General features: G+C 38.0%; 2 protein-coding genes across 2 annotated transcripts; one reads left to right on the top strand and one right to left on the bottom strand.

Moving 5' to 3' along the window:
- Positions 1-1663: 1663 nt before the first annotated feature.
- Positions 1664-3909, top strand: LOC114525408 (poly(U)-specific endoribonuclease-B-like). The gene is made up of 5 exons (XM_028546739.1): positions 1664-1819; positions 2421-2614; positions 2701-2935; positions 3125-3278; positions 3536-3909. Exons 1-5 carry the CDS (start codon positions 1809-1811, stop codon positions 3797-3799), a joined length of 858 nt encoding a protein of 285 aa, XP_028402540.1. The 5' UTR covers positions 1664-1808; the 3' UTR covers positions 3800-3909.
- Positions 3910-14753: 10844 nt separating this feature from the next.
- LOC114525384 (probable DNA double-strand break repair Rad50 ATPase) lies at positions 14754-20775 on the bottom strand. Its single transcript, XM_028546710.1, has 14 exons — positions 20365-20775; positions 19254-19638; positions 18805-19050; positions 18509-18733; positions 18201-18342; positions 17785-18089; positions 17549-17711; positions 17310-17447; positions 17003-17238; positions 16749-16908; positions 16373-16602; positions 15935-16135; positions 15712-15792; positions 14754-15487 (listed from the first exon to the last, which is right to left on the bottom strand). Exons 1-14 carry the CDS (start codon positions 20391-20393, stop codon positions 15347-15349), a joined length of 2682 nt encoding a protein of 893 aa, XP_028402511.1. The 5' UTR covers positions 20394-20775; the 3' UTR covers positions 14754-15346.
- Positions 20776-20815: the final 40 nt, after the last annotated feature.

Raw genomic sequence — 20815 nt, 5'->3', positions numbered from 1 at the left:
ACGCTGCCCCAGCTCGAGCGGTTTGAATGTATTTGTGCTGTGTCATAGATACACTTTCCTGTCTTCACATGTTTCACAAAGAAACCAGCAACACCTGAAACACAGCATAAAAAGTAATACCAAAAAACAGTACTGTAGTACAGAAAAATATCTCATTTCTGTTTTCATTCATTATTTTCGTGAAAAATAATTAGCAAGCTGGAGTTTCAACCTTAATATTTAACGAAACTTTTTCCTGTGATTTCAACTAAAAACTTGAAAAGGTTGCAAATATTGGAAAATCTTGATAAAGAGTTTTGAATTTACCTTCAATTTGGTGGGGGTTAATCTGTGTTACGTACTCGCTTTAGCAACAAATGTGGTTACTTTTCTCAAGATAGTTTTAACGAGGTGAACAGACAGAACGATAAACATTAATCAACCAGCATCTATAGTATACCAGACTACAGGTGGTATAGATACCTATCGCAACATTTCAAAGCGCTAGCGGGTAAATTTACCATACTTTCGGGTATTAAGCCGATGCGTTAGCTTTAGACAAGAGTCTATAGCGATTAATCCCATGTCATTGGTAGTTTTGCAAATGTATAGCAGCGATGCTTAATAGTGAAATTTATTTAATATTTGTTCCAAACCTAACAAGCATGATAACGGAAGTGCAGCAAAACCCATGTTGATTTTAGATTGTTATAGTGTAGCAATAGGTTGATTAACGATCTTGTATTTTTTTTTCTCGACCTCGTACGAATTCCGACTTCCATGAAGCTTTGTTGTGACAAGCTCTTTTATTTCGAATCTCCAGTCGGATTCATTCACAGAGACGAATTCTCGAGCACTTGACTAATATATTGGTCAACATATTGTCAAGAAATTATTTACCATTAATCATACATGCATTGTAACGTTTTTTTTTCTATGTTATCACAGTTCCACTTTTATTGTGTTTGTAATTGATATTATGTAAGGACATTACAATTAGATATCTTTTATATTTGAAGTAAATTTTGTATATAGCATTATCTCATCCAAAGAAAGCGGATATTCATATACTTCGCTCTAGCGTACGAAGTAAACTAACAGTCTACTAACTACCTTGGATATAGGTGATCAAGTATATTACAACCATCCATGTTGAGTACCATCTGCAACAACGCGAAAACATCTTTCAACTTATGCAACTATATATAAATCCCAATAAAAATGTGAAAAAAAAACTCGCTAAAGAGTGAGAAATATTGTAATACAATATATATTTGCTTATGAGTTTCATGTGACGTCATAGGTTCATGGTGAAACAATATATTAGGCAATAGGCGGCGGTGTCTGTAATGAGTTACCGGTTGTGACAAAGGCTTTATTCCGGTTTCAACGTTTGTGAGACTTCCACGTATGGAAGTATTAATCGGCGATATTCTACGTCCAGGTATCTGCCTGCGCTCTATGGAAAAAATGATCACAGGCAATTTAACATTTAATTAATGATACTAACGTGTGAACTTGAAACATTTGTTTCAATCTCTGATGAGGTGGTTAGTCACTGGTGATGTCGTATATGCCACACCCCTACGTAGTTAATTGAAACGAAATATTGCATTCAAGCACCTTATACGACGTATCTCACTGGAACTTGCAATATATCGCAGGCTCGACAACAGGCGTTGTTTGGTCTTTGGATTCGCCTAATTTGCTACACTCAGTGATTTGCCACATTTGTGTCAATTCGTGTGTCTGATTACACTGATTGTGCACTGATCAAAATAACTACCATTTCTCCAATATTTTTTAGTATCAATATAAACCACTACGGAATGGCTTCAGAGTAAGTACGATTGTGAAACGGTTTATTTTCCATATAAATCGTTAGAAATGAATTGTTACTATAATATTGTGTTGATTGTTGTAAGAATATTAATTATTAGTCTACCGAGAGCATATAAAGATTACAATGACATCTTTCATAAATTTTAATATCTATAGTGACACGTTGCATCTGTAGTTTTGTTTATTTTATAGTATATTCTGATAATATTTTAGTTTGTACTAGCGATTGTTTTAAACATTGCTTTATAAATGTTTGGAATGATCTAGATTTTATGATTTTAGATAGAACCTTCTGTATTAATCACATATATTATATATTAATTTAATACTGTGGAAAATTTTTCTTTATATAAATCATATATTGTTTGCTATATGGTCTTCTAAGTTCTATCACTTTACACATGATGTACTTAACACTTTGACCCAAATTAAAACCTTGATTTTATCTAATCTTTGATCCTAATCTAGGTGACATATGTGTATGATAGCTTAGAATACTGGAACAATTGATATTTGCTGTCTATGCATTGCTTTTGTGTGCACATATGCTTGTAAGCCATTTCAAAAATAAATATCCTCAAATATCCCAAATACTTTAGATTCAAACCACATCCACAGGCTTCCCAAATTGCCACCAGACTCTGGAATGCTGATAAAAATAGACTGACCCCGGGTGTTGATTATGACCTTGACCTTCAGGGGTACACTAAGAGTTACCAAAGAACAGATCGAGCTGAAAACCCACTTTTTAGCTGGGTGAAACCTGAGGTTTTTGAAAGGCCTACATATAAAGGTGATCTAATCTAGTTATTGTGAATTTGTATGTAAATAAAAACACTATGTTTATAACTGAAAAGATGAAATATTACTTTTACGCAGCCTTTATTGCATTACTGGATAACTATGAACGTGACACAGGCCTTGCTGAAGTTGTCACCCAAGAGGAGATTAATGAGAATCGAAGGTTTATTGATCTCATCATGCAAACTGAACCAATGAAAATTGCCCATGAAGTATTAGCCAAGTATAAAAAATCTCCACCAGATGTTCCAGGTTTTAAGCATCAGCTTTATCAGATCTGGTTTGAGCTGTACTCAAGAACCAAAGGAAATAGGTAATCATACAGATTATTCAGCAAAAACACAGAAATACATATGTGATTGAAATAGGCAATTAAAAAAGTACACAACATGATGTTTTTTATCAACAATGTTATTAAACTGTGAAGGATTTTTTTGTATCTTTGGCCATGTAGATCATTGTAGAGTATATTGTATTATTTTTCATCATTTTATGTGGTTAGAAATAAAGATTCATCTGGATTTGAACACGTTTTTGTTGGGGAAAGTCGAGCGAAGGAAGTAATTGGCTTTCATAACTGGATTCAGTTTTATCTTCAAGAGAAGCGAGGAAATGTTGATTACCAGGGCTATATTAGAGGTCGAGGATGCCGTGGGGTGAGATTGATAATTTGTTTTCTAGAAATCTTTATACTGATGTGCACCACCAATACATGTACGTCCACTTGGACCTTGGTACTCTTACGTCGGTGATTTTTCCCAACTTTATCTATCGATGTGTATTCTAAAAGTACGATATTTTGTTAGGTCGCGCAATGGCATTGACAGTGTTATTTTCCAGAATGATGACATGCAGTATAAAAGTGAAGACTGACAAGTATCTCTCTAACATCTTCACTTCGTTTTCTTTGTAGAAACCAAGTGAAGATACTCATTTGATTACGATTCAGTTTCAATGGAAAGATCAAGTTAAACCAATGGGGAGTTCATTCATAGGAACCAGCCCGGAATTCGAGGTTGCATTGTATACAGTTTGTTTGTTGATGGACTCGTCTGGCAGTACGAGCCTTGAGATGGAAGACATGGATCTTACGATAACCACTCATCGCTTCATTGGCCGAGGATCGAATAACAGAGAAAAACATTTCATCGCTTCTTCGTTTCCAAAAGCTATGTGAAATGATGCAATATTCCGTTCAATGCTTCTGTGGAAGTTCAGAATACAGAAATTTCAAATAAATGCGCGATATTCATATTTTTATCTTCGTCGAATCAACGCAGTTTGTATTTTATTACATATTTTAATAAATGGCAACGTGGCAATGAAAATGTGTTTTTATATCAATCTAAGAATATTTAATATAAAATTAAAATGAAACTTCTTTGTGTTTCCTCCAATTTTCGATACTCTAAAATTCAGTAATCGGCAAATGAAGGGGTCGCCGGAAGATTTAAATCACGTGTTTTATCCCAATACATCTGCATCATTCTTAACGAGCCAGGCCAAGCCCCATCCCTGGGCCCTCAGACATTATAATAGCACCTGTTTTGAAGTAGAACAAACCATTTTCTCGGTATGTTCTCTACAAACATATACGAGAAGTTCGCGCTGCCTCTGAGTCAAAACACGTACACTGTACTCATTATTTCAATACTTTTCCACGTTGTTTGTGGAGTGATATCAATCAGCGGTAATTTGCTAGTTCTACTGGTCTATGGAAAACGTCTTCACGGCCGTGAGACGCGGAGACCACCGGATTTGCTCGTTGCAAATCTGGCCGTTTCAGATGTGGCTGTTGGCTTGTTTCTTCTTCCTCTTATGATCGTAACAGATATTTTTATTGCACTGGGCCACGTTTTATTCCTTCGTGCTGTATTGGAATCTCTGTTTATGCCACTTCTCTCCACAGTCTCGATATGGACCGTGCTAGGAGCGAGTGTGGATCGTTTTATTTCGATAAAATGGCCGCAGAGTTATAAAACTACCCTATACCGTACACGAGTGTACAAGTGGATCTGTTTTACCTGGATGTATGCCTCAACATGGATCTGGTTTCCATTTCTTCCAGGTAATGGAACAAACCATTTCGCTACTTATATTATTTGATTTCACAGTTTTTCAAAAGAATTACATGTAGATGGTTTTCAGATCTTCTGACACTTCTGGGGTGGGGATATTAATATATTCATGTTTGCATGCCGCAGAAAATAAAGATTACTCTAGCTCTCTCTTAGTTACTCTAGCTCAGGTTTCTGCCAAAGTATAATTTTAGGATTAAGCATTTGAATGATTTAAATAATTATGTTATTCATTGAGTATCACCTCGCCTGTATCATATTTCTACTTTATATATTTCATAATGCAAATAACTAATTCATTCGCACTGAAAATGGCTTAAAGTTAGGTCGAAACATATTTGCAATTAAAAATTTTGTCATTTATTTCTTAAATGCTTAATTACTCCTGTGCTATTCAGATCATATGGTAATTTTAGGATTCATCGAGAGAGAAAAGTATCAGTCTACATTCTGTATCTTGCATCATTAAATTCATTCTTGGGGTCCAATTTATGTTCAGTTAAGGTTAGTTTCCATTCAGGAAAATTCTCCTTTGGATCGGACAGGACAGGAAAGTTTCCTTTGTCTAAACGACGCCTGAGAACTTACCGACAAAGGAAATTTTCCTGTCCGTTCCGATCCAAAGGAGATTTTTCCTGAATGGAAACTAGCCTTTAGAGTTATCGTGATTATTTGGACACGACGGGAATGATCAGTAGACCGCGAATCTCAGACCATAAGTATCTTAATATACTGAGCCGGTGTCGTTTGAGTCTACTGCATAAACTAAAACGATGATCATTATTGTCATGTTAATCATTAATGTACGTTTCCAGGTGTTTTTGGCAAATACATTATAATGATTCGCGCATTTGTTGGCTTCGGCGTGGCCTGTGCTATCATCTGCAGTTGGATCGCGATCTATTATGAGCTACGTAAAATAAGAAAGAGAGTCGGCACCGCCGCGGTCAATCACAGAATGTGGCACCATGGCGTGCAGAAGAAAGTGGCTAAGATGTTCTTCTGTGTTATGATAAGTTTATACGCTTGCTACACTCCTCTGTGGATCCGAGCAATCGCACATGGTTTTAAGGCTTTAAATTATCCAGAGTATGAAATCATTGCTGTCTCGCTGATCCTCGCTAATTCTGCCATAAATCCTATCATATACAGTTTTACCAATAGGGTATTTCGCTCTGAGCTTTTTGGCCGCAACTCGCCATAAAAATGAAGAAGTGACGGTGAAATTAGAGGACTTTCGAATGTCGGACTGTGCAATGAGTCTCAATGCAAAGTCCGACATCCCGTAATTCCTGAATGAGGATACGAGAATATCTACACAGGAAGACATTCCTGGAAAGATCCTTTCGAAGTGTTCTCATGGCAACTATAACACTGAAAAATCTCCCCTGTACAAACTTACACATCACTGACAAGTAGATCTTAAGCCTGGTTCCGACATCCGCGATGTATTATTCATTTGTTATTTTAAATGACGAAGAAAATTTATTCAAAACTATTCAAAATAACAAAGCACACTTTATTCATCAATGATCACCGACAATACTCACAATAGCCATTGTACTGAAGATGTGCACTTTGCATAGATAGTATAAATCATTATACACGAATATGATAATATTATTATAAGAACTGAACTACATAATATTATAATTATTGAACTATGATTAGCAACTATATGGTCATTGCACACGAAAATGTTTCACAACTTTTCTCTGTGTTCAAATATTCAAATACTGAACTCAGCTCTTAAAGCGTCTGAAAACAGACGGGTGGTTTATTTAATCCCAATTCTAAAGGAGTAAAACTCCCCAAACTCTCAGGGAGCCAAAGCAAAAACGTATTCTAGTTCGTGAAGTTATTCACCAGATTGTGTATTTGTTGTACATGGCGTATTGCCATGCCTCCTCCCCGTCTTCGTGGAAGATATTCTGAACTCCGTTTGGTATCTCTGGATGTCGACAGAAGTACGCTTGCACAGCCACATACACAGAAGTAAGTGCTCCAAATATCGCGATCTCCAGTAAAACCATTGATACTGATACGACAAAAACCTTGTTGTCCTGTTTCCCCCTCAAGGCTCAAGCTATATAGCAATTCAAACAAAAATTGGTTTTAAATTGTTGTTTTAAACTGCAGTCTCGTTAATAGCGCTTGACAGACTGGTGTTTCATGAATGCTACTTTGACACTACAGGCTGGCAGATATAGCTATGCCTATGCCTATGGTACCTGTTGTGGTTATGTAAATTATCGTTGTTTGTGCACTTATAATGCATGATCTTAAAAGCAATATTTGCGAGCTTCTTTGAGTATGATTCAATGATGCGAGGTTCAGTTGTCGATAACCATGAACTGTTTACGAAACCGAGGGCAGTTCTGAATGGTGCCACTGTTTAGAAGAATGCAAACATATGTGGGGATATTACTACAAGCAAAACATCGCCTGTAAAAATGAGCAATTCTGACATGCTGTAAACCTTGGCCAAACTTTAAATTTAGATTACATTGGGTTTTCCCAAGGTTTTATAGATTCAGCTTATATTGTCTGCTTATATTGTCTGCAAGAGATGCTCACATTAGTACAGTTCACTGTGTACTAGCTACTATGCAGACTCGTCTCTGAATTCTCCTAATGCTAATTGTAGTTCACATCCGGTTTTACCGAGAAACGTGTAACACGAGGCTTACGGATGACTGACTCGAGTGACTTCTAAAGTCCACGCAAACAAACAAATTCGAGGCTGGCTTTGTTTATCAAAATATCAGTTTCGTAATAAAATTGCTTCACTTTGCTGCGATAAATAAAAAGCTCGGGTTTTTATAATGGTAAAGCAACATACTGTGCGACTGACTGTTGAAAATCAGTCTGGTTTTGCAATGAAATTTAAGGGTGATTGGTTTGATAGTGGTCGCTTAGCAGACACGTACAAATGGCCTCAGAATGTAGCAGATGGCAGACATATGGATATCTTAAGTTACGAAAGAGACAACTCCCTGGCTGGCTGCAGTGGCTACACCAGTTATGACATCAATGGTACAACCATTACGTTTGCTTTCAGCAATCCGACCTCAGGGAAGAATAAGCTGGGGGTTGGCGTTGGAGGCAAGGCGGTTTGGCAAGAAATGAGTCATCATGATTATGACGAATTTACTCTCCATGTTCCTGTGTGTTCCGTCACGTTACGGTTTGTTTGCAAGTGCACTGGCTCCACAACCAATCATGCTACAGTTAATATTTATCACACTTAAATTTAATGACGTGTGATTTCAGTCATCGACTCAAATGAATTTGGACATCTCCAGTTTGTTAATCAGTTGGTTGTAAGAAGACGATCATTATTGATGACTTAGTTTGTACTAAACTTGTTGTTAATTAAATGTATGTGTGGACATGACTATAATTCGTCAGAAACTTACTCGTATTTATTTTAGATGCACAAATTATATCAACTGTGACTGAGACAGGGATTGTTTCAAAACCCTAAAAGAATATCAAAACACTAAAATTTCTCGCTAAAAACACTTAAAAAACGTTTAGGCGTTTAAATCTTGTCATTTCCAAGCGTGTGCTTTATTAGTCGTTTTCTATGCATATACTTGTTAGGGACCGCCTCCCGAGACCAGGAAAAGCTTAAATACGTTAAATTTATCTTCGCTCTCAAGGCTTGCCACTGTAGCTGATTCGTCTATGACGCTAGGCGTGTGGCATACAGCCCACTCTGTTTCTCACTGAGACGTAACGGTTAGGTGCACATACATCATGGTCTGGGGGCCGTAGTGCATCTCCCCCTTAGACGGCCGTTAAGATGTGAGTTATGGGGGGGAGTTCTTCCTATAGCAACTGTCCTTGCACCTTTCGTAGTTGTAATCTATGCTGGTATATCGCAGCTGGTTGTAATATCACCGGTTAGATTGTGGCATAGAGCTGGATGATCTCTTTTGCGTGTTTTTACGTTTTCCAACTTTTTTTTTTGCCGTGCTTTCCAAATTTTTCTTTTACAAACAAAACAAATACTGGTATTAAACATATATGGACCGGATATGGTTCGAAAAAAAAATTATAACAACTAAAAACCACCTTAATTACCCCTGAGTACTCTCCCCAGTCTCTGCATCGCTGAATCTCTGAAAGAAACAATAGCAGAGATCATTCATAAACATCAAACATTTATCATCAGCATTTTCATCAACCTTACAGCAGTAAAACAGCAAAAAAGACATTCAGATAGTCAACTCTGCATTCTCGTTAGTGCCTTTTCGTTAGTGCCTGTACGCTGTTTTCCGGCGTTTTTGGTCAAGTCCGCCCGAAAACGTCTTTTTCGACCATGGTCGAGTCCGCCGGAAAATGGCGTATTCAAGTAATTCAACCATGGTCGAGTTCGTCGGAAAATAGCGTATTCAAGTAATTCAACCATGGTCGAGTTCGTCGGAAAATGGCGTATTCGACCATGGTCGAGTGATCTTCACAGTGTTAGTCCTCCTAATAATCCCATGTTTTTGCTTTGTTCTCCTTGGAATGAGAACAACGAAGCACTAGCAATTTCTAAACAATTATTGTTTTTCTTCGGAAACGATGAATATTTCATTAAATATTTTGTAAAACAAAAACAACCAACTAATTATTTCATTCGAAAGTTAATCGACCATGGTCGAGTTCGCCGGAAAATGACGTATTCGACCATGGTTGAGTCCGCCGGAAAACACTAAAATTTTTAAAAGAATATCAAAAGACTAAAATTTCTCGCTAAAATCACTTCAAAAACGTTCAGGCGTTTAAATCTTGACATTTCCAAGCATGTGCATTATTAGTCGTTTTCTATGCATATACTTGTTAGAGACCGCCTCCCGAGACCAGGAAAAGCTTAAATACGTTAAATTTATCTTCGCTCTCAAGGCTTGCCACTGTAGCTGATTCGTCTATGACGCGCTAGGCGTGTGGCATACAGCCCACTCTGTTTCTCACTGAGACGTAACGGTTAGGTGCACATACATCATGGTCTGGGGGCCGTAGTGCATCTCCCCCTTAGGCGGCCGTTAAGATGTGAGTTATGGGGGGGAGTTCTTCCTATAGCAACTGTCCTTGCACCTTTCGTAGTTGTAATCTATGCTGGTATATCGCAGCTGGTTGTAATATCACCGGTTAGATTGTGGCATAGAGCTGGATGATCTCTTTTGCGTGTTTTTACGTTCTTTCCAACTTTTTTTTTTGGCGTGCTTTCCAAATTTTTCTTTTACAAACAAAACAAATACTGGTATTAAACATGTATGGACCGGATATGGTTCGAAAAAAAAATAACAACTAAAAACCACCTTAATTACCCCTGAATACTCTCCCCAGTCTCTGCATCGCTGAATTCTGAAAGAAACAATAGCAGAGACATTCAAAACATCAAACATTTATTATCAGCATTTTCATTAACCTTACAGCAATAAAACACAAACAAAGACATTCAGACAGTCAACTCTGCATTCTCGTTAGTGCTTCAGCCGAGAACTGTCGATCAACAGTCTGGATAAATCACCTGGCATTCCCTGCGAGTTTTCAAACAGTCAGGGAGCGGGTGAGTAGTCAGGGGGGGCGTTGAGTAGGAGAGGGCACGAGTAGCAGCACGCATTGACATATGCATGGTCTTCGACAATATACCATAGACAAAAGAGAGATAGATTGATTTTATATTCAGTTTATTTATTTGTAATCCCTATTTTCTTGGTTTTTAGTTCGTTTTGATTCGAGTTCTTGTTCTCGTTCTTTATCTAACTGTTCATATTTGTTTAGTTTCATTCTCTATATCTTCCAGAAGTTCTTTTTCCATTGTTCCTCGATCACCGCTCGTAGTTCAAGATTCTGCCGGGTGTTGTAATCTGCTCTGGGCTCAAAACAGGCGTTCGAAAGATTTATGTCTTGCCTATAAAAAATGGAGAAAATTTAACACATAGTGTTTCCCTTTTTATTGTTTCTGCTATACAATAGCCTTTCAATGTTGGCATATGATGCACACTTAAATATTTTCATTTTTCGTTTACCTCAATGTCGGTTTTTTATATCCCTCAGGATGACCTGGTGTTGGATCTTTCTGCTTGTCTCCAGTTCGACGTTGCTCCGAGCGTGTCGGATGAACGTGTGGTGTATGTGTTTGAGCGGGGATAACTTGATATTGAGGGATCTGTGTTAAAGCTGATGCAAGTCGCGTGGTCCACAGTGATGAAGGTATGTCATCTTTGGTAAACTTTCTTGCAAGCTCCGTTTCAGCCTGTACTCAACATTGAGATATATGCTGGTAAATTTAATATTCTTAATTTGTCATGTCCAAAAACACAACAGTGGGGACAGCCAAATTTCATATGTGTCACAAGGCTACATACATTACCTTTGCTATTTTCATTGCCTCAAGAACACGCAGTTCGCTCTCAGTAGTTTGACGTTGCATTAGTGAAGACCAAGCAGCGTTGGTCACGCCATCCTTAGTGGCGTCATTTCTAAAGTAACGACATATCTGTACCAGGCTCTTCACGGCCCCGTAACGGACTTTCCAGCTGTCCTTGTTGTCATCTAAAATGATAAAAATACATTTATTTTCCTCTTAAGCCATCAGTTTGGGTCAAAATGTGTGTGGTTTGTGTTCATTGGGAAACCGGGAAACCTTCCCAAAGTCACTTACCATATTGTAGAAATCCAATCAAACCGCAGTTTGGTTTCACTTCACGTCTATTTCTCTCTTCTGTGCCTACAATCGAGATTTTCTGTACTTCTGCGCATTTTCCGTTCAAACAAACTGTTGTCAGACATTCACAAAATGTGTAAACCAGTTCCCAAGGCCAGCCATGACGTCTTTTTGGTCGGGTAGCCATTGTGAAAGAGGAAACAGGAATATCTTTGCCAGCACTTCCCCGATGCCTGCTGTAAAGTGCCGAGTCGTGAGTTTTATACGACTCCATGTTTTCCGTCGTAAACTGTTCCTGAGTTAAATCTAAACCAACAAATTCTTGCAAGGTTTCCACCAAACTCGATCTTGTGTTTTGTTCTTCATCTGACACGCGTTCATTCCTTAGAAGACTATCCCGAAATGCAGTTGAATTACGTGCCTTTTTATCTCTGCAATGGAGAAAATCAGCTTTGATTGATAAAGTTAAAAGGGTTGAGAGCTGTCTTGTCCATTTAATTCCACAGTCAAACGAGAGCAATATCAGAAGCTGCAAATTTTTACACTTCCGTTTATAGCATGCAAACAGTCGAGTGATTACTTACGGACTGGTGGGTAAACTGGAGTAACAGGTTTCACATAAATGAGGGGCTTTTTCAAACGGCATTATCACCGGTGAGAATTCCTGTGACATGAGGCATTGGAAGGCTTTCAGAACACGCACGTTTTTACAACTGGCATCGGCGAGAAAATAAAATGCCAAGACTACTTCCAACCTAGATTTTAATAAAGTGGATTTAGGTATATATTAGTGTCATCTTGTGATGAATGCTTGTCTAAACGACATTGCTGAGTAAAACTAACCATTCTTCCTGAAGTAATCGCGTGGCACTCTCAAGTAAGTCGCACAAAACCTCACTAAGTGAACTGACATCATGATTTACAACGTGCCAAACGTTAAGAGTGCACTGAAGAAAAATAGAGATGCCTTTATCATAGTCAGTTTCATCATCTTTCGGATCTTCCGCTACACAAACTGGTTCTTCTGCTGAAACACCGTGATTAGAAACTTTATCAAACTTTGTTTCAGTCATGCTCTCTCTGTTCATTTGACTACTATCATTCATATTCATCGTCGCGTCTTGTGGATCTCCTTTCCGAGCCGGATCAATCCTTGATTCGTCTTGAGATAACCCCTCTTTCTTAGAATTTCTGATCATACTGCATATGATACGACCCTGGGGAAAATTGTTTTATTGTTTTACTTTTAAATCGTGTTGAAGGACAATGTCACATAAATACAAAGCACCCAAATTAACTCACGGCCTCGTCAATTATGCGAACTGAAAGATATGCTCCTGGAAACTGGTCAAACGCTAAAGCTTTTTCCGAGAAACCTGAGAATCAGAGAATTGTATACAAGCTTAGTGCATTCTTAAATAACGTGATTTCAACACAAATATTTTGTAATCGATCTACCTCTTAAATATTGTTCCAGAGACGTTTGTTGATCTTCGTATCCCTGTAAACAAAAAACACATTAAAAACTACAGAAATTTTGGTGTTTCTTAAATTGACAATCAAGAGTTTCACCTGTAACTGATCCAGGAGATAGTGACAGTAGAGTCGAATGAATACCAATCTTGTCATCTGGAATTTGAAATATGTATCAGTAGGAAAATTGAATTTGATTGCACGCTCTCTCTTGAGCTTAGGAAAGTTTGCAGTTGATGAAGTTGAGAGCGAAATAACATAATAAAGTGGAGGTGAATATCACCTAAGAATGGTCACGGGTGTATTTTTTGACCGACTACCTTGAGAAGTAAAATTTCATTGCTTCGTAAAACGGATGAATTTCCTGTATTCTTCTTTAGCCAATGCACGCCACTTTTTGCGAGGTAAAATAAACTGTTTAATAAAACGCAGAAAAGACAGAGAAACCAGAAGTTAAAATTTATTATTGCAATGTTAATATACGTGCATTAATTCCATGATTCCACCGCCATAGAACATGAGCACTTGCGTTATCTGGATGGCAATGGATTTGAAAACTTACATGCCTGAATCAAATTAACGCAACCTTATTCACCTCAAAATCTGTTCCTCGTTCATTACGGCCTGATCAAGCGAAGCTATAAGACTTTCTATACACGCTAAAGGAAAGAGTTAGAAGTCAGAGATTGCTGTTTTATACGTCGTGATGCCTATACGACACAGAAACGCGGACCTTCCTCTAATTTGGAGCTGCGACATTGCGAAAGCAATGCCAAATCAACCCAGGCTCTTGGAAGATCAACGTGATCAGCTTCGCCAGCTTGTCTAAGGCCAGCTAATCTCTAGAGAATGAGAATTGTTCACTTTCAGATATGAAGGATTTACGTACCTCAGTACGTTATATTTCCAGAGGACAACGTTTCATCGCACCGGACGTAAACCAGCGATATTTACTACAAACTACCTGCAATCGTTTTAGCATTTTCATAGCTGTATCCTCGAGCTTTTCTCTCTCCTCTTGATTACTGTCATTAAACTAAATTCAAAACAGCAGCATAGAGGAATTATTACTGCTCATGCTATACAGTATACAATATACGTCACTGGTCTGGATATACAGTTTCGGCTGATTTGAACGATCATCATGCAAGTATGGACAAACTCGCGCATATATGGAACGAGATCTGACACCACATTGTATGATACGCATGTTTTTTAACTCCTACCTTGTAGACAAACTCTTCCGTCACCTCGAATGGAAGAGGTCTGGTAAAAAATAAAGAAAGATGTTTCTAATCGTGACAAAGCTAAAGATAAAAGCAGTAAGGAGCTCTGTGAGTATCCCATCTTCTCGAATATTGTAGTGGCTTGCATCTCAATGCTCAATAAACGAAAATACAAGCATAAGATCTTAAAGGTATAAAATGATAGTACTTCTGTTCCGGACGTTGCTGAGCTTCGAACTTTCGTCGTGTTTCGATGTAGGCTTTCTTTGCAATCCGCTTCTCTAAATCCACTCTTTGCGTTTGAGAAATGATTCCAAACTTGTGGACAACTGGTACACGATTTATCGGCATTATTGAATGGTTTTAAATGTAATTTTCCATAAAAATATTCGAATTATCGCAAAATGTTGACAAATAAGGCCGCCATATTGTTTTTAGAGTTGTTGCATAGCAACGAAGCTCAGGTTATTAAACCTGCATACAGGCGGATACAGACGCAAATATTAGATAAAGTAGTTTTCTCTAGTTTATATTTATATTAAGTTTATATGCGTAATTTTATATTTTTCCTCTTGTATTGTGCATGCATTATAAAAAGTATATGATATCGATTTATTATGTATTTATAGTAATGTTCGAATAAATTTTATTATTAATACAGACGCAAATTCAGAACACCTGTCACCCGTTTCCCATCCTATCATTACACCCTATTCACTTTCCTTTTTCCTGTTTTCCTTTTTGCCGGTCCGTATGGACACTTTGCTTTCTAGCGCTAAACATAAACACCACGATTCAAGATGCGGAATGCTGATAAATACTTTGAATACATTTACAAACATCTACAATATACAACTTAATAATTTTCTTGTATGATTGCATGGCGACTTTAGTAATTATAATAACTTGAAGGTTAACTTGAAGGTTGGCTTGAAGGTCCGGGTTAACGGACCGAAAGCTTTGCAGTATTTAATACTTACGTGGTGTACCTACAAGTTATTATAATTAATATACAACTTGTTTGTTACTACAGTCCATTGAACTATATATCTATTTTAGTTCAATGCTACAGTCTCACAATTTTTGGCAAATGTTATCGCTTGAACTATGAAGATGTTTAATACTTTTATATTTACACTGTCGTTGACAACACAGAAACTGCCTGAAATACAGAGTAGCCATGTTACAACCTTAAATAACTTAAATAAACTACTTTATTGCGTTTATTTTCTACAGTCGTCAGGCACAGCAGCGTGACGCAGTCAGCTAAAAACAGACGTTGCTTAGTGCTCCTTGTCACTGTCTGTTATCCTAGATATATCCCCTGTTGTATCGTTGTGTATGCCTTGCGGTTTTTGAGGTGATCCTTCAGGCGAAGATATTCGAGGCTGTTCTTCTCCAAGCGGTGTTGTTCTTTTCATACTCTGAAATGATGAGAAAGAAATATTTGAACAATTAAATGAGATCCTTTCATCGCTCTACTGTGAATTAAAGTATTCCTGATCCATAATCCCGATCTCAATCCACACTTAAATTAACCCAACCAACTTTAATCCAATTCAGAGGACGCAATATTTAATGGAGTATTTCTGCATCATTTTGTACACCTTTAAGGGCGACAAAATCCAACTTTACAATAATTTTCTACCTTTGGACTCGTTGACTCGTTTGATTCATTGCCTTCTTCTTTTGTTAACTGACCATTCCAGCAACGCTCTCGTCTCGAATCCTGTAAACATGCATTTTGGTTTAACTCTTAATCCAGATAATCAAATTCTGTTTTCCCTACTTGCGTTCTCGAGAAACCTAGCTACACAACAAACGCTTTTTTCCATTCAAAACAAAGCGGATTTACTTCGCTTTTTCCGTACCTTTTCTTGTCCACGTTTTCGACGAAATATCTTCAACGACTCTCTGTTAAGCGCAGTATTTGAGGGCAAGTTGATGTCGTCCGAGCTGTAACGTTGACCCTGGATATGAGTGGACTTTGGATCCGATATTTCAGGATATGATGACGACAGATTGTCCTGAACGGGGGGTGACGGCGTACGTTCAAAATAATGTGTTCCCGTCTATGAAATTCAAATAAAAAAATGGAATATGTCTGTATGAAGAGTATAACAAGCTGAGAATCGTTGTTCGGTGAGGTATATATTTACATCGAATTCAGTGTGTACAGTATATCTTTGGGTTTCTAGTCAACCTTTTTACCCATTGAGATAAGGAATTGTGAAGAAGGTTTATCTAATTCAAGTGCACAAAGTATTTTTTCGACGATTTATTAAAGTCAATACAAGTACAGCATGTACCTTCTCTCTGTCAGTTGCTTGAGATGGCTCGTCTTGTAATGGGCCGCTGGCTATATATGAGCCAGTGTCTGGGCTCACGTCAGCGTTACTAGGATACTTAGCACGTCTCGGGATTGCAGGCAGCAGCTGTTTTGAACGTCCTTTGTAATAATGACCATCAGAACCACGCAAAAAGTCGAGCACGGAGACTTCACGCACAAGTTTTGGAACATAACGTGAATCTTCTCGAACTGCGGTAAGATGATAAATTAATTTAGTGAGTCTAGAAAACACTATGGTGTTATGTGGTATGCTAGGCGATAGTCGGGCATGAGACAGTATACAGTGGCATGGGTATAGTACTGTAAGAACTGTATGGTATATATAACTCGTGTACCTGACATAGCTTGATTATACTGATGAACTTTCGTGGACTTTCTGAGGTGGGAGTTGATGAGAGTATGACTACCACCACAAGGTCTTCCGGATACAAGATCTCGTATAGCTGCAGCGCTTTCCTCCGCATTTTGACCATTCTTCATTGACTTTTGACGTAACTAAAATCATATATATATTGTATTCTTGTTTGGCAAATTATACATGTAATTATCACGAGATGCTAATCGGCTTTCACGTTGACATTCTTCATACCTGTTCTACGTCGTACGAGGTAAAAGGAATTTTCATTCTTCTAAGAGGCAAACTCTCGCTCTCAGGTAAAGTTGGTTCTGAATCACGGACCGCCAACTCCACCGGCCTGTTGCATGAGATGCAATGATAATGAATCGGAAGTTTACGGCGGACTCCGGCAGCATTTGCGGTTGCGTCCACGCGTGTTTCGCGCACAATCTTATCACGTGAATCCTGAACATCTTTGATTTGTTTCTCTGAAAAGAAAAATGAGATTTTCGTATTCTTTCCAAGCTTCGGCACATACTGATGCTTTTAGAAGACCTACCAAAGTAATTTTTCATCATTTGTAGAGAATCATTGTCGATCTTTCCTTCCATCTCCCGCGAAATCCTCGAAAGAGTGTCTTTGAGCGCCATTTCTTCGTTCATATAATCTTCCATCTTTTGCAACGCTTCCTGTAAACCTGGTGAAGAAAATCTATGGTCAATCATCTCGTAAATCATTCAACACTTGCGGTTTATCACATCGTCACTCGATAATCTTGCTTCTCAGCTCTCAACGTACCTCTATCGAACATTTGGAAAGTTTCATCAAAAGTGCTTTGGTTGACTTTGCCTTCCAAAGCGTGCTTGTCAGCTTTGATGTCCATCTCGTTGGCCACGTTTTCACGATCTGCTTTCCTCTCTTGCAGTCGCTCAACATATTGGAATAAACCATCAATTGTTCGCTGTAAAAACGATTGACAACTGCATCATATAAAACTTATTGATATCAACTCAGTACACGCTCGAACAACGTACTTGTTTTTCATCTAAATTCTCGAGAATCTTATCAATATCTTCTTTACTCTTCAAAACCATCTTCTCTTGGTCCTGTTCAACGCTGTTCAACTTCTCCCGGACAGAATTCAATACCTCCAGATCATAGCTGGGAGCGTTATCTTCCTGTGGCTTAACTTCACGGAGCTGGTCAAGTCTTTTGAGATGCTGCGAGAGCATTGACAGTTCACCTCTTATGTTGTCGATGTTTTCTTTATTTTTTATTGAAGTTTCTTTGATAGTTGCCAACATCTTCAGATCTTGGTTTGTGTTTAACATATCAAGACCTGAAATAGAAGCGGATTCGTGCTTTTTGTGATCCTTTTGAAAAGTTGATTACTAACCGTTTAACCACTACGTTTCTGTGGGTTCTCGTGCAACGTCGAGATAAAACCAACCTTGTTTTAGCATGCTAATTTGCTCGATCAGATTTTCGGGTAACTGTAAGTCTTCCTTGTCGACTTTTCTTGGCAGAATATCTACTTCAACTTTATGCACATCACTAGCAAGCTTTGTTTGTAATTCAGACATCATGGATACCTATAATGAAATATTAAGTCCATTGTTGGATTTACTGAGTAAGTTAAAAGCGTCTCTGGGCAGCAAAAATAGCCGGCCACTTAAAATAAAGTCGCCGTAAACTTCTAAGACTATACAAGGGACAAAATGTTCTTTTACAAAACACATTTCAAAAGATGAAGCTGACCTGGACGGCTACATCATCGTACTGTTTCGGCAGCTCACCAATCCTGTTTAACTGGTTCAGCAATTCCGGTGAAGGTTTATTCGTGATAGAGTCCTTGGTTTCTTCCTGCGAGATCATATTCTCATCAAGATTCAAGGATATTTCACTAAGACTGTTTTCTTTCGACGACAACGATGCTTCCTTTGCAACGAACGGCTTTGATTCATCGGGGTTTTCACCTGTATGCTAAGACAAGAAATTATTTACCTGTCAGATATTTTTGGAAGATTCTTGTTTGCCTAATTCACCGTCTTTACCTTGGTATCCTCCTTTGGACTCATTGCAGTCGTCGGGGGTTCATGATCCACAGGAACATCGCGTGGACCCGGTGTTACGGATGCAGTGTCTGGTTTCTCCAGCATCACATGTTCTTCTCCACCATCATCTGCTGTTACAACCCCTTTTGCTTCAACTTCTCTTTTGTTCAAAGCTTGTTCCAGAGCTGTCCACGTGACAAACGGTGCAAGATCACTCTTGAATGCAACCTCGTCCGAATGATCCAACTTTTGAAAAGATTGAGAGATGAAATTACACAAGTGATATCTCGTGTATCTATGTTGAAAATTGGACGGATTTATGGTGACCTTGCAAACCATCATTTTAGTGCTCCTTGGGTGGCATTAATTAAGATCTAATTAAGGCTAGATTATATGTTATCGTGATGATAATGGACTGGAAAGTATTCCTAAGAATACAGTTCACCAACCTTCCTTTTTGAATTTGATGTCAACTCTCCACCACTTTTTAAAGTGTCGAACGCTCCTGACATTTTCATTTGTTCCTTGCGTAACTCCTCAAGATTGGACTTAACATTCTTTAGTTGCCCAACATCCTCAATCACATCATTCAGAATGTTCATGACTTTCTCAACTGCTTCTTCGGTCGCTTGAACTCTTTTCTGTATTTTCATGTATTTCCACATCATAGCTAATGCATTTTCTTTTTTATCCTGAGCTGTATTATGGCTATCATCTGAGTTTGCACTTTGCGCAAGAAAGGATTTGTCTACTGACAGATTTTCTAAGGTACTAAGCTTTGCTTCAATAGAGGCCAGTCTTGCTTCAAACTCATTCAGATTCAATGATTCACTGCTGTGTGGATTAAAAGGTGGTTAACATCTTGTGTACGATATCATCAACTAGAACTATTATTAAAGTGTCATGCGTATGGGGAATGTAAAAACAGTACAGACAACAGAATACAACAATAAACATTTTGCACTGTGATTGCATGTGACTGTCTGGTTATTGCAGACACAATAGCTTACAGATGGTTCAATTTCACCCGGCATAAACAACGATTATTAAACCATGCATGCTTAATAAAACATATCATTAAAAATTTATTACAGAATGCACTATCTTTTGTGTTGCAAATCCTTCAGCACGCCGAAATATCCAAACTTAAGCCACAAGTCAATAAAGATGGCACTTAAAATTGCAAAAGACATCGCTTAATAAACCTAATTATTCGTAAATAAGCCGTTTGAGGAAAGAAGTTTTAAACTAATGCAAATGGCAGTACTTAGTTGTAAATATTTAATGTCGTTAAGACACTAAGGGGTTTTATTTAAAGCTTTTTCCAGCCACCCCCAACACTGCGAAATATCTCAACTTTTACCAAAACAAAATGATAAGAAATACTCTGACAATTAGAGTGTAGATAGTAATACGCAATTAGGATTCAATTAACTTTATCGTTGTTTATATTCATCTACATTTAGGCGCGCATTTTTACATCGCGCGCTACAAATACCTTAAACCTGTAACCATGCACTAACGATATTTCTTTAATAAATCATACAACTGTACCATTACCTCGAAAGATTTTCTTTGCTTCCTGTCATCCCAATACTCCGTTTGAGGTCTCTTCACCGTTCTTCGCGGAGTCTATATTTGCGTCCGATTGATACGGTTTCCTTTCCGATAAAAAATCGATTTCGTCTTTTCCAGAACCTGCAGCGTCGTTATTCGATGTCTTTTTGTCCAGATGATTAAGTATTTCGTGAAGAAGTGAGTGGAGAATGTTTAAATTGACAATTCCTTTCTCGGGATGTCCCAAGGCAGAATCGATCATTCTTCGCATCTCTAAATGTTGTACTCCCATTTTCGGCCACCTGTATATTTCGCGTTTTTGCGAGAAAAAACTTTCTCAGACGTACGTTTCTATCCGCGGATAAACGAATGCGCTTAGCCCGCCGTTGTTTGATAAATGACTCTGAAATTATTTGTTTTAGCTTCGTTTCAACTCCATGGATTCACGTTTGTT

The sequence above is a fragment of the Dendronephthya gigantea genome, unplaced genomic scaffold (genome assembly GCF_004324835.1).
Source record: "Dendronephthya gigantea isolate DGI-Jeju-01 unplaced genomic scaffold, DenGig_1.0 000034F, whole genome shotgun sequence".
In the NCBI taxonomy this organism is placed as follows: Eukaryota; Metazoa; Cnidaria; class Anthozoa; order Malacalcyonacea; family Nephtheidae; genus Dendronephthya; species Dendronephthya gigantea.
Note: the sequence above shows the minus strand (reverse complement) of the source record. Positions and strands in the feature narration are given on the sequence as shown.